This window comes from Corvus hawaiiensis, chromosome 5 (assembly GCF_020740725.1).
Source record: "Corvus hawaiiensis isolate bCorHaw1 chromosome 5, bCorHaw1.pri.cur, whole genome shotgun sequence".
Classification (NCBI taxonomy): Eukaryota; Metazoa; Chordata; class Aves; order Passeriformes; family Corvidae; genus Corvus; species Corvus hawaiiensis.
Window position 1 is genome coordinate 67,649,153 of NC_063217.1, and position 14,537 is coordinate 67,663,689.

At 37.0% G+C, this 14,537-nt stretch overlaps 1 protein-coding gene across 5 annotated transcripts in view; it reads right to left on the reverse strand.

Moving 5' to 3' along the window:
- Positions 1-8,474: 8,474 nt before the first annotated feature.
- Positions 8,475-14,537, reverse strand: part of PCDH10 (protocadherin 10) — a 34,348-nt gene continuing 28,285 nt past the window's right edge. For 2 of the 5 annotated variants that reach the window (XM_048303091.1, XM_048303092.1), the window contains exons 5-7: positions 14,375-14,470; positions 12,368-12,442; positions 8,475-10,075 (exon numbers count right to left, since the gene is read on the reverse strand). In XM_048303091.1, the coding sequence (XP_048159048.1) occupies positions 12,408-12,442; positions 14,375-14,470 (131 nt within the window). In that variant the 3' untranslated portion in view covers positions 8,475-10,075; positions 12,368-12,407. The remainder of the gene's footprint in view (positions 10,076-12,367; positions 12,443-14,374; positions 14,471-14,537) is intronic. The other 3 variants (XM_048303095.1, XM_048303094.1, XM_048303093.1) reach the window with 2 other exon arrangements.

Here is a 14,537-nt window from a genome sequence, read left to right on the forward strand (position 1 = left end):
TTCATAAGTCTCTCATTGTTTTACTTGTTCAAGGTACTTGGTCAGGCCAATTTAAGTGTCTCAGAGGGTGGTGAAATTGGGGAAAGAGGGAGAGAGAGACCTACTATAGGTCTGCAAGGTTTTTCTTTGTAAGAGTGAGCCAAGACCAAGAAAATAAAACAAACACCTTGAGTAACATTAGTGACAACATACACACAGGAAATGTTCTTGTCTGATTTATTTGAAAGAACTGTTGTTTTTCAATCTAAATACTCTAGTATTTCATAATGACATAACATCAAAGAAATAAAATTGTAAGAACAAAACTGCATCTCAAAATGGAATATTCTTTCTCCACCGTGTTTGGAATCTCTCTTTTACAATGGAGGCATATAGTGCCTGCTTTATTACAGTCTCTCAGAACAGGTTAGGTCAACCTGTATTGGTACTGGCATTCAAAGTGCTGATCCTGCAGCAAGGCAAAAGGATTGGGAACTTCCTCAGGGTGCATGGGGGATGGGGGCTCACCAGGGGTGGCAGGACAAGGTCTATCCCACTCTCCCAAGCAGAGAGCAGGTGGACACAGCCCCAGACTTGGCCACTGAGCACCTCCCTGGGGACCAGACTGGGCCAAGGAAGGGCTGAAACACTTGCCCATGGGTAGATGTCAGCATCAGGCCTGGTGAGGAGAACCACGGCAAGTGGCAGCCTCGGGAAGTCTGAGGCCATCAAAGTAGTCCATGGGAATCTGAGGGGTGGGCAAATCCTCTTTTTTCTGCCAGCAGTTCTGTAAGCCACATTCTTACTTTTTGTCTTTGTATCTTTGCAGTTTATGATGCTGGTGTGCAGGCACTTATTCCAGGGAAACAGCAAAGTATTTTTTCCCAACTCTACTGGTATGGTAATTTTGTTGTCATCAACAGGATGATTCAGGAAAGACCTTTATTCAGTTTTCAACATCTGCCTAGTAAATACCAGGTAAGTCCCTCCCAGCAATGTATTCTCTTAGTGTAGGATTTTTAGACTGCCCTTACCACGATTATGTCCAAATACTTTCTGGTAAGACATTCATCTACATGACCAGCATGTCAGGGGTTGTTTGTTCTCTTGATCTCTCCCTTTGGCAGGAGAGAAAGCTCTCTGATGTACACCTACAGCCACTCTCTGTGTCATCTACAAACACCTACTGAGCAAAACTTTTTATGCAGTACTGAACAGTCACTGAAGAGCAAGCAAATTAGCCTGTATTTAATCAGTGGTAAGCCATGGGAGGTGGCAAATGTGCCTAGCTCCTGCACCAAGAGATGTTTAAATGCTCTTGTAGACTGCAACAAGGAAAAGGAGATAACCCTCCATCTTGCTGTTTAGAAATTCTTCTAAGCTGGATGTGCATGCAGAAATTATGTGAGGTGGAAAGAACTGAATACAGATTTCTCACATGCTGATAAAATATTCCAAAAGTCATGCCATATGCCCAGGAAATCTTAGGTATCTAGTCTTTAACATCTTAACAAACAACTAAACAGGTTCCTATTTTTAGGTGTTTGCAGAAAACATGTTGTGAACAGAAAACTACCAGACAAAGAAATGCTGATAGAGGCCCTTTTTATGCCATATGATTGTAGTATTTGCTCATAGTCTTGGCTGCTGAGGACAAATTCTTCTTTAATATGATGGGATCTAAACCCAATTTCCTTTTCCCAACCCTCCCTAATCATCAAATCCAAAAGGATTTAGGCTCTGAGTGGAAAGATGAAGAGCTCTTCATTTTTCTCTTTGAAGCTGGCCTGTTTTGAAAAGAATAATTATATATTCTTTTGACAGAGAGACCAAGGGCACCAAATTGCATATTGCTCTCTAGACTGCTAGTTAGCTCATTAACCTGGATGTGGGAGAGCTCAGTATGGTAGCACCCATGTGATTTTACATTATTTTTTTGCATAATCACTGTTGTGGTACTTTATTTCTCTTATTATTTTGATTTAGGAACTAGGTTCTGTTCCCACCTCTACAGTAAACTACAGTGTGAAGTTCCTCAGTTATGCTCCAGGAAAATAAGGATAGAGATGCAGGCATCTGTCTTAACACTGGAGTATATTTTGGTTACTACTAAAGGATATAAAAGCGCACAGAACAGCAGTCAATAAATCTAGCTTTAAAAATCTATCTTAAAAAATTTATCAATAAATATCTATCTTTAAAATAAATATTTTTTCAATTTCCATAGATTTTCCAGTGCTGACAGTTATATTTGGCATGAGAACATAAGATTTTTGGGTTTGTCTTTTTTTCTTTTTCCTCTGAAGCTTTAGATCTGTGAATATTAGCAATGTGTTCAGTAAAGCTTTAGATTTAACCCTGTGAATGAAGAATTAAACACCTAAAAAGTTTGCATGCAAATAGTGATTTCCAGTTTACTCCAGATAGAAAGGAAACAGGAAAGCAATTTCCCCAGTTCAGTAAGTCAGCGTGCAGGCTTCAAATACTTTCTGTTATGCATTTCATGTCCTTATTCCTGAGCAGTGGTAGGTCTGGAAATTATTCATACAAAAACAAAAAGCTACTTGATTTTGCCTCATTCATTTCCTAATTAAGGGGTACTTCTTAGATCAGACTTACTAAATAGAACAAAATTTTATTTCTTTAATAATAAAATTAAATTAATTCCCTGTGTTGTAAAATGGGAAGTGACAACAGGAATCAAAGTAGCGAAATTAAACCCAGGATTCTTAATCACAGTTTCTATATGATAAAGACTAATTGAACTCCATCTATAATTATAAAGCAAAATTTAAGTTAGAATGGTAAGTGTATTACTTAACTATTCATAGTGACAGGAGCCCTCAAAAGTAGCTGCCATAAATGGCCAAAAGCACAATGAAGTTTCATCCTTGAAAAAGCAGAGTTTGAAGCAGAATACATAATAATACATCTGGAAGTCTGTCTGTTAAATTTTCACAGTAGGATGAGGAATGTTCCAGAATGTTTGATTTTGGGGCCTTGGGGCTGGCTCTGGACCAGTGCAACCAAGGGTGACTCTGTCCTACGGGGGGTGTGGGGAGAGGCTCCCTGGCTTGTGGAATGACCCTGGTACCCTGCACTGAGCCTGATCCTGACCCCTATCCATGGGCCAACGGCCTGGCTCAGCCTCCCCTTATCCCTGTCCCCAAGGAGGTGCTGGATGCCAGGACTGCCCCCCTTCCATCCCCTGGAAATAGGTGGAAGGAAAATACGATACCTTACATCTATACCTCAGCCATTTTATTTCAATGTAGCTGTGATTGATCCAATGTAAATGTGTAATTGGAGTGCCAAGAAGCAGATTTATTTTTTGTTTTGGGGGTTTTGTTTGCTTGTTTGCTTAATTTTTAACAGATCGTTTCAAGCAGCTCAGTGAGGTTTAATGATATTATTACAAGGTATATTGCATTTTTCCCCTAGATTATATTAATTACCTATCTTTTACTTCCAGCACACTGTCTCTCTTCTCTTTCTTTGTTGACAGCTAGAATATAAATCAAACAGAGCCTCTCTCAAAAACTGAATGGCTGTGAGCTCCAAGGGCATCATTTAGCCTCATCTTCAGGGGGTTGAGCAGGAAAATATTTGCTTGCATTCATTTTTTTTTTTTCAGATAGCATACACCATAACAAATATATTGCTCTCGTGGTGAAATCTTTCTCCTTTTGTGATATTTATGAACAAAACACTGTTTAAGTACCAATTAATGCCGTCTGTAAAACTAGGAAGAGCAGAGAACCTTCTCTCCCTTTCTCTCTGCCTCTCTTTTTCTTCTTCACATAGAAACAGTGCCACACCACTGCTTTTCCAGCAGCATCCCATAATGTTTCAGCTCTCAATTATTCTGATACCTGTTTAGAAAAGCTGTAGTGATGGGGATGGAATTACTAGGCAATTTTGACATCAGGCTTCATTTAGGTCTTTTTGCCATGTTATTCTCAACAAGTGGGAATACCCTCCCTCCACTGAGGTGAACGTACAAACCATTCGGAGGACTGCTTTTATACTCCAAGTATTTTAGACCAGAAAAGATGATAGAAAACATCTTTCAGTCTAGGTCTGAAAGGAGACAATGTTCTTAGGATCTGTTTGTTACCTTCCAGAGCAAAACTTTCTGAAACATTCATAAAGATGAGGTTCATATTTTCTTTGTTTGTTTTCCTCACATTTTCAACCAACAGCTAGGGCAGTGTAAGAATATTCTGCTCCAATGAATTTTTGGTTGTCTGAACTTCTGCATAATAAAAAAACTGAATCTATCTTTTCAGGACTGCATTTCTGTCTTTATCTTAATAGAAAACCTGAACATTTATATCACTTAGCTTCTTGTTTTATTTTGTTTTGAGATAAAATGATCAGAAATGTCTATTTTACACTGACACATCTGTGTCCAAACTTTCAAATTTCAAAACTGGATTGTGCAGCTTTTTAAAAACAAAGCTAGTAAAGTTTCCCTTTTTCTGATGTCAAATAATTTTATCGCAGGATACTCTTGCTTAAAAATGCATAAAGAAAGAAACAAAAACTTCCTTTCACTCTCCTTCAGATCACTGCAACTTGGGCCACTGCCTTTAATGGAATTAGGCTCTGATGCATATAAAATACAGCTCAGTTTTGCAACCTGAGTGTTTGGATCCAAGACTTCTAAAACTTAAGGTTGCTTTGGTTACATTCCTTTTATCATGTAGCTGTAAGGCTTTGTTACACAATACATTGCTCTCCAGTGTTAGTGCAAATCAAAGATGAGTTATCCAAAATATGCTACTAGGTTGAGCATCAGATGAACTTTAATCTTTGAAGTGCATGTATTTGAAAGCATTCTCTTCTCTCAAATGTTTGACTTAACTGTTTTTTTCCATATTGTATAACATAGATTAGTATTTCAGTATATATTCACCTATTGTCTAAGTCTCTCTTCAGCAGGAATGGTAAACATTGAACCCCGTTTGCAATTTTTGATATCTTCTGCTTGCCTAAAGTGGTTAACATCCAGAGGACACCTTATTCAGTGCTGATGCAGTGAACAAGAAAGCTTTAGCACAGCATCTTTCATCTTGACTCAGCAAAATTTCCAGCAGTTGCATTTATACAGTTTTTTGACAGGATGCTTCCTAAGTGAAGTGTTTGCCTTCTGGAAAACTACACCCACAGAGATTTGATTTTTTTTTATGTCTGTCAATATCATGAACTTTATTAACAAATTCAAATTCAAAAACAATTTCAGTTCAAGAAATCTGTCCAAGTTAGTTCTTGCTTATTTCTTACATATGAGGATATCTACAAAAACACAGATGCTCAACAATGGATTGTAATGGCTGTGTATATTTGTTTATATATATATGTATCCATTTCTTAGAGACAAAAGAAAATGAAGGAGCTCTTTAAGAAGAATTTGATCTCTGATGTAGGGATCAGAGCAAAGGATTTAAGTCACAGTTTCAGAATTTGTCATAGCACAATATTATAATAAAGTCCTACTGGCTGCCTTTTACATGACTGCAAAGAGAATAGAATAAACAACTTTCTATCCTTTATAGACATCTGATGCCAATTTCTTGCAATCAAATTGCAATAACTAAATGTGTATCAAAGATTCTTATTTTGGCCCCTACACCTTTGTACAGGTTTTAATCCACAAGTCCAAATGCCGTAAAACTCAAGACTTGAACATGGAACAGTGGCAGGAGATGATCGGCTTTCTCCAGGTAAGACATACAAATATTTAACAGCCTTGCAAAATTGCAATTGCAATTTATCAGCCTAGGAAGACTATCTATTTTTCCACCCTTTACCCTGAGGAATGATATTACCTTAAAAAAGAATGAAAAAAAACCCTTTCTATAAACAGGTAACATTTTGGAAGTAAAAAAATGAGTAGTATGCTTGCCTGCGGGTGTAACACATGAAAAAGGGGCTGAATTTAATTCTTGAATGCAAAACTCCATTCTACACTAAGGAACAAGTCTAGTTTTGTAGTACCCTACATGTGTTTCTACCGTTCTGTTTACATTTACTGATGGGAGCTGTAAGAAAAATCCCATGGCAACCTCCCAGAATTTGAACTATAGTTACACACACACACACACGCACACACACACACTCATAGGTATCTCCCCTACTACTGTACAGAGGCTATAATGAAGGAATCTTTACGAATTGTATTTATCTGTGCATTTTAATCTCACCTAATCTGGCAACAACACTAAGGAAAAATCACTACACCTTGCTCCAGTAATTTAAGAATATGTCCATGGAAATACCTTCCCTCAATAGGTATGTTAGCAAAAACTCGCTTTAAAAATTTGGAATTTTATTTCAAGTAGTGAAATGTTTTAGTATTTCTAAGTTTTGGAAGAATCCATCCAGAAGAAACTGAAGTCTGATTTTGAAGAATTTGAATAGGCAAGCTGCTTAGAAATCCATTGCTAAATATCTCAATCAGGAATTGGGAAAAAAAAAAGATTCCCTGATTCCATATTGTTATCTTTTATAAGACACTGTCTTCTCTGCTTGAACACTAATTTGCTCCAAAGACAGTTCTTCTCACAGGCAGCTTGTTCTATTATGCTCGTAAATTGTAAATTTAAACATTAAATATTGCTTCAAAGAACTAATTGAAGGATAGAACATTCTTATCCCTACAGCTGTGTACAGATTAACTCCTGCAAAGCTTATCATGCCCCACTAGGAACACTGCAGAACAACAGGACTGAGAGCCTTCTCTGTGCTTTTCCTCTGAGGCAAGTTTAAGTACACATATATCATCCCTTACAGGTGTTTCTGGAACTGTCCTTGAAAACCTTTAATGAAGGAGATTTCAAAATCTTCCTTATCTCAGTTTTATGGGTATCAATCTTTCCCTTTAATATCCAACCTAAATACTTCCTGATTACTTCAGTCCACTGTTGGGTCCAATATGCAAATGAGAGTCCTTTGACATTTGCATCACATGTGCTCAGAGGAAGAGGCAAACACACAAGGTGATGTTTGAAGGCATTTACACACCTGTCCATGCAGACAGGCACCCAGTAGCACGACGGAACACATGGGAGATGCTGAACAGGGCAATTTCAATGGCAGGTGGCCAGATGCCCACTAAAACAAACAAACAGGACAATTTGAGCCTCTGTACTGCCCAATTTGCCCTTCTCTTGGGACAGCAGCTGTGTACTGGGTTTTAATGTGTCCCAAAGCTCGTGCCAGCATATGTTAGCATACCAAAATTCACAGTGAGCAAGGGAAATCAGCAAAAGCTACAGCTTTATCTCAAGAGCTCAGGCTGTAGTACTTCAAATCTTCCTTTCACTTGACAGTTCTGCATCCTGCCATGACTCCCTCTAGGACTCTCCCAGTGAACTCAGAAGGATTTCTGTACATATATGGACCAATGCCAATGGTATTTAACATTTAATAAAAATAAAAAAAGATGAAAAATCTGTATGTATATCACACTTGATGGAAAGAGTTCAGTTTTGGAAATGAATGACAGGACATGATATAGTTAATAATTTTTTCAGAAAAAAATGGCATGCAAAATGTAAAGGGAGCTTCATTAAATAGAAACACTTTGGCTGTTCATTAAATAGAAAATAAAACCATTTCCTTTTCCTCGCAAAGACCGAAAACAACCATAATTTGCAATATATGTCTATATTGAAAAGTTACTTAGAAACAAATTAAAAACAGGTTTAAGAATGGCAAGGACTTTCTTGCTTTAAAAGCAGAAATAAGAATCTAATAATCTCCTTTAGATGAAATATTTGTCACAAATTCCATTACTTCATAAAATAAATGAAGCCTGTGGGCAACTAAAAGGTTTGCTACCTACAGCAGGAGGAACATTTCACCATTGTGTTTGCTCAAATCAATAGCTATTGAAGTTGTTTGGGGGATTTTTGGATTGGGTTTTGTGTAACATACATTTTTAAAAAGATCTCATAAACCAATTTGTCGTTATAGAAATGTGCTAGATGTGCACATTAAAGTGGTTTAATGAGCATATTTTTTTTGTTTGGAATATTAAATTAACAATTTCAGGGCCTAGTCTACTAGGTTTAAAAGAACCTGTGGAATTTGATCAGGAATGTTGGATTCCCTGTATATATTTGGATCTACAGCAGGATGGTTTTCATACAAGTGATTTATATACTCCTATCTGACAGGAACTGTCATTATAGAGAACAAAAAAACCCAGAACCAACAAACAAAAAGAAGAAACACAAACTCTATTATGACATAGCAGTGGCTTCTCAGACATTCATCCCATGGTGGGGATAACAGAATTCCTATATAACGGCATGATCCAAATTCCACTGCAATCAATGAGACATTTTCTCTTGTTTTACTTAATACTGAATCACCAGTAGGAATTGGTTTAAATTTGGCTAGGCATTGGCTGATAACAAAGTGTGCTCTCATTTGTTCTCATTGTTTGATGTATTAAGGTACAGTGGGGGAAAAAATCACAGCACAAAAAAAAAAGAAAAAAAATTTTACTAGATTTTTACATTTAGTAAATGGTACTTAAACTCCATGGACATGAAAGTAGTTTTAAACTTTACCTTCGAAATTTTACTTTTTTCAATATTTCATAGAAAAGAAGTGCTCTAAGATACTGTTCCAGACCACAGAATTATTACAGAACATAAAGATTATATGCAAGGGCTTAATCCTTTTCCCAACAAAGATGGTGGCCAACACCATTTTAACTCCAATGGGAGAGGGGTCAGCTGAGAATGTGCCATGTTCCTAATCAGAAATCTCCTTTGTGATAAAAGAGTCTGGCATATACTTTGCCTTTGTAATTTGAATTCTATCAACAACTATTCCTAGCCACAAGAGAAATATTTTTAGGCAATATATTTGTATAGTTTCACAAAACTATGTCAAAGAGAGATGTGTGGGTGTTTGTGTGTGTGTGTATGTATGTATGTATACATATTTATGAGCTTGGGATGATTTTCTTAAAATACTTAACTTCACTTACATTATATCTTACATTGCAAAATGTACAGACACCCAGTGTTCTTTTTAACAACATATACAGGTGAATTTATAGAGCCTTATAAAAGATTTCGTGATTCCAAATTAAAAACCATAGAAACATAATCAAAATAATGGAGAGTGATTTATACCTCTGATAGTACATAACGCTCATTCGGGTAATACTGACAGCTGCATCTTTGGCATTGAAAATTCCTTACAACTTTTTAGACAAAATGTTGTTGCTTACAGCTTTTTTTTTTTTTAAACAAGAAAAACAGGATTGACCAAAATACGAATTTTGGGGAAGTACTATTAAAGGTTTATTTTATTTTTGTTTTTAGCAAGGATAGCTTAGGAACCCTGAATCATCTTCTCACTTTAGTGTATGGTGTAGACTGTATGAATCCATTTATAAATCAACTAAGTTGTACCACGTTTTTCGGAAAATTATATATAATATAATATATATATATATTATATTTATTTAGAAGCTTTGAAATAGTACAGTAAACACTTTGCAACACGGTGTATAAACTACAGAAATGTCTTTGATAATTTTGTGGGTCTTCAGATTAACAACATTTTTATGACCCACAGGTGAAAAGAACATGATCACAATCTCTCTTGTAAAGTTGGAATAGTTTGGGAAACACTTGATCACACAAAAATAATATAAAACAGTCAAGTTTAAAACAGTGATATTGCATTTATAATGCACATCTCTTTTATCTGTACGATTGGCTTTTTGTGGTGAATATAAACATCTAAAGGGCTCAGTGACATTTTGGAGAGAGAAAGATATATAGTGCTGTAAACAGGCACACACTGATCAGAGAGGCAAGGTCAGTTGCCTCTGAAGTTTCTACAGTTCTACACATTTCAACTCATTTCTCAGGCCTGCTGAGAGCAATTAGGTCCTATTGTTGGCCAGGATGTCTCCAACAGCACACAAATCCTTCAGTTACACAGAACTGGATGGCCAAGATAATGAAGTTGAAAGTTGATGCTTTTTGTTGGTCGACTTTCTTTTGTGCAAATCATGCTGCTTCAGGTAAGTCCTGTAGAAGTGACTAGCATATCCTTTTCCGTGCTGCAGGAAAGAAAGAAAGACACTTCTGAGAGGAACAAAAATGAAAAATCAGTCTCCAACAGTTCTTAGGTTTAGGATTTCTTAGAGGGTAGAGAAACAATCAAAACTTGTCACAAACTGTTGCTGAAAATTCCCTTTATAGCAAACAGTTTAATGTTGATTCACTTTTCAGAGAAAGCCTCTTTTTGAGGCTTGATACCCTGAATACCAAATTTCATAGGCTGTTTTATTATTCTGTCTAACATGCCATGGCAGATATTCCAATGTGCCTGTACAGAATCAGCATAAGGCAAATATTCAGACTTACAGGTTAAGTATTACTGGAATTTCACAGCCTAATTTTTCCCTAGTTCATCTCGTTATTTGAAGCAAGATCTAGAATTCCCCCAAAGATTCAGAAGCTGGTTTTCCTTCTCTTTCAAAGTGAACCATTATCCTCATTACCAAATGACCCTTTAGTCTAGTTTGACAGATGAAAAAATGGTGCATTAGTGCTACAATTCAAATTTCAGCATTTACTGTTAGGCTGAAAATTAACTCATGTTACACGGATGAAGAAGGTCAATGCATTAGCAAAGCCATATCCTAATCTACCAGCTGCAGTAGCTATATTTCCCCAAGACACTGGCTACTTTAACTGTAACTGGGAGCAAAAGTAACAAATGATTTGTACTATCATTCAGGAAGACCCCAGGTTAAATTCTGATCTCAGCCACGCATTAGAACAACGAACTAATTCTCTTGCTCAAGTATTATAATTAGCATCAGCACCATTATTACCTGGTAAAGCTTGTAGTGATAAAATCAGGTGTTACCTTAGCTCCAAATCAACTAAATCCCTACCTGAAATTCAGTCTGCTTCTCTGCATGAAGTTTTACAACTGAAACAAAAATCTTAACTTTTGAATGAATCTTTGAATCAAGCCATCCATGTACAGGTTGATGCTTGCATGTTGACACATGAACACATCCAGTCTCCGTTCCATTTAACATAAATATACACATTATCCATACTTATTTCATAGATATATTCACTAGTAAAGGTATGAAATCTAGCTACTGTATCACTGGGAAGTTAAGATTCCTTACAGGAAAATGTTACCGTGACTGTTGTATGTTTGTCTAAGCTAGCCAGTCTATGCTACAGGATGCACACAGGAAAATGTGAAAAACATGTCTGTATAAGCTATCTGTTCAACATACAGAAAACTGACAGCTGTGTTGTTAAAATTAAAACATCTAAAAGATGATGTTTTCAGTGTTTTCAATTCTGTAGCAAATTAGTAGCAGAATTAGAATTTTTAAAAGCTTCTGCAAAATGTTTTTTAAACATTGGGTTTAAGATTAATGAGATCAGAACCTTCATGATGTTTTGATGCAGTACATGATCATATTAATCGAGTTTCTAGATATCTTTTAAAGTATCTTTCTTAATATTACAAGAAACAATCATTCCAATAATAGTAGTAACGATAACAAGACTTATATTGGACCTTTAAAACTTTTTTCCCAAAGCTCAGTAATAATTTCAGTTCTCTTGTAAATATTTAAGCATAGTCATCTAGATTGGTGTCTGCCTCTGAGGAACTCATGCTGCACTACAGACACAGTAGGACTTTGCTGGGAGAAAGATAAACAGAGATGCAGCTGGGGCGATCCCTGCTTTTATGCAGCACCACTGCCCCATTCCTGTCTGACACAGTGCCTTGGGGCTGTTGATGTTGATTTACCATCTTTCAGGTAAAACAGAGATTGAGTTACTGGTTGTGTCTGGCATCTTGACATGTAAATTGATGCATTTTCAAATTTTTAATCTTCAGCGTTAATACGCTTATATTACAAAACAGTCAGGCCCTTTTATAGCCATAACTAAATATTATGCATTAGGTTGCAGAATTACTGCAACTCTCCCCACCTACAAAAATTTTTGTCCCAAATCTTAAAATATCCTCTGCCAACACATAAAAAAGCATTGGATTTTAAAGGCAACTTTCATCTTCCGTGTTTGTTTGGCTTTTTTCTGGTTTTGCACAGAAACTTATGTGCAAGCAAATCTCTCCATGTCTATACCAATTTCCGACTTTTTACAGATGGGGAATATAAACCAGAGAGGTTAAATGGAAAGGAGGATGGACTCAACTTAAAAAAGAGAGCAACAGAAGTTCTGACATCTGCTTTGAGTTCTGTGTGTGTGCATGCATGTGTGTTCATAAATAAACTTTTAAATAAGAAACAGTAAGCCTCTCTGTATCACAATTTCTCCATCTGTAAAATGGGAATAATATTGCTTACCTATCTCCTAGAGGTGCAGGAAGGTTTAAATCACTATTCTTTATAATCCACTTTGAGATCCAGAGATGGCAAGTGCTATAGAAATGGAAGTATCAGAGTCAGTGTAAGAGCTGGAACAAGAACACCATCATTTCTGGTGCCTAATATCTCCACTGAGATCACAGCTCTCTCTTTCATCCCTATTTTATCACCTGTTTCAAACTCTCAAACTAGTATGCAGGGAAGCTTCATGGCTGTGTGAGTATGGGTAGTCAAAAAAAGGCTTTATTAGTAAGCAATTTCATAATTCTGACAATGTAATTATACTAATTGTACATATATTCTAATATTATTTGAGGTGAACAAGATGATTAAAGATTGGCACGCATTGCAATTAAAATTCTTAGGGTACAGGATTTATGGTGTACTGACTATTGATCCTTCCCTAAACAACAAAGATTTTGAGTGTTACAGTAAGAGCACTTAATGCATAAAATTTATATGGAATAAAATACAATAAAATACAATAACAATAAAATAAAATAAGACCTGGCAAAAATATATTAAGATTCATTTGTTGCTCAATACACCCTAACAAGCCTCCCATCCACAGCAAGCTAGTTCTGTGTAGACTGATAAGAGAAGACATAAAAAGACATTAGTGGTAGTTGAACAGAAAAAGAAATTAAAAACACTAACATAAGAAACAGGAAGGAGAGAGTAAATTATGCAGTGATAATTCCTAGCTCATGGATCAGAAACGAACTGAAAATACTGTAAAGTTCTTGTTTCTTTAATAAATCTTCCTTTCACCCTGTTGCAAACCATCCTGTTGCATCCAAACTTGGTGTTGGATTACTACTTTATGAGTACAGGCAGGAGTATCTCCTCTTTTGGCAAAGCCTAGAAGGGATTGTCTGTGCTTGGAACACCTTCAAACTCTCACAATCAAATTTTGCTCCAGCTTAGCAGTGGTAGCTAATCTAACAGGGACAGAGGAAGGGCCCAGTGCTTCCCTCCACAGCTGGCAACACAAGCAGAAAAAGAAAACACATGCTATAACGTTTTATAACTATTGTCACTTTCCCTCTGGACTGTATTTAATAGCTCCATAAACACCTGCAGCATTACTTCTGCTCTTTACACAACTGCTGAGTCCCCCCCAGAAGTGCCAACAGCCTAAAGATCCAAAGGAACTGCTAGATGATAAAATTTCCAAAGAGTATCAAATACCAGGCATGCTGTTGCTGTTGCAGATATACTCCTGATCCCCCTCCACTTAGGAGAAAGATGACCTAAACGCTTTTCTTTTAAACCAAAAAACTTATGCAACAGAAGAACAAGGGTAAAGCCAGTATGTAAACTCTTATCTTGTTTCAGACCTAGGTTCTTTAAGTTCAGACAATATCCAAGCAATATTTGCCTTCACATAGGCTTTCACATATGGGCTTTTATGCAAGCACTCCACTCACTGTCTTCTCTTGCGGGTCCCCTGTACAAACTGCATGCCTCACCATGCCACCCAGATGGAGCATTCACCACAGAGCACAGCAAATGATGAAGGAACAGAGGAGGCTGTGACTTCCTGCATTTCACTCAGAAACAGCCCCGCTATTCTGGCCTCACTTGCAGTGAACAATAATTTTAAAAGGAGTTAATTACCTCATATGCATTACGGCAAGGTTGGTTTTAAATTTACATTGTTAATTTTGACTGTCCTTATATTTTGATGGTCTGCCTTACAGTCTACATGTTAACTTTAGTAGATGAAACATGGCTCTTCACTGTGTCCCAGTAGCTTCACCAGAGCCAGTAGTGGATAATGCTAGTGACCAACCAACCAGGCTGCAAATTCAGCACCCCTGCTCCAACTCAGCCCAAGCAAATAGAGACAGAGACCTAAGCAGTGGTAGAATATATTCTGTATGAAATAACCTGGCTGTTCCACTTAACTTGGAGCTCAAGTTCAGATATCAGCAACGATATTTTTTTGGAAAGAGGTCAACAAGTGAACGGGAGCTCCCTCACCCTTCGTAGTGGTGCATCCAGGTAAAGGGTGAGACACACGGCTGGGGCTGGGGCTGGGGGATGTAGGATGGGGATTACTCTGCTGCCACCCATGTTCTGTGGATAAAAAAGCATTCCAGTCACTGCAGGTGTCAATTCAGTATATTTTGCAATCCATAAAGTC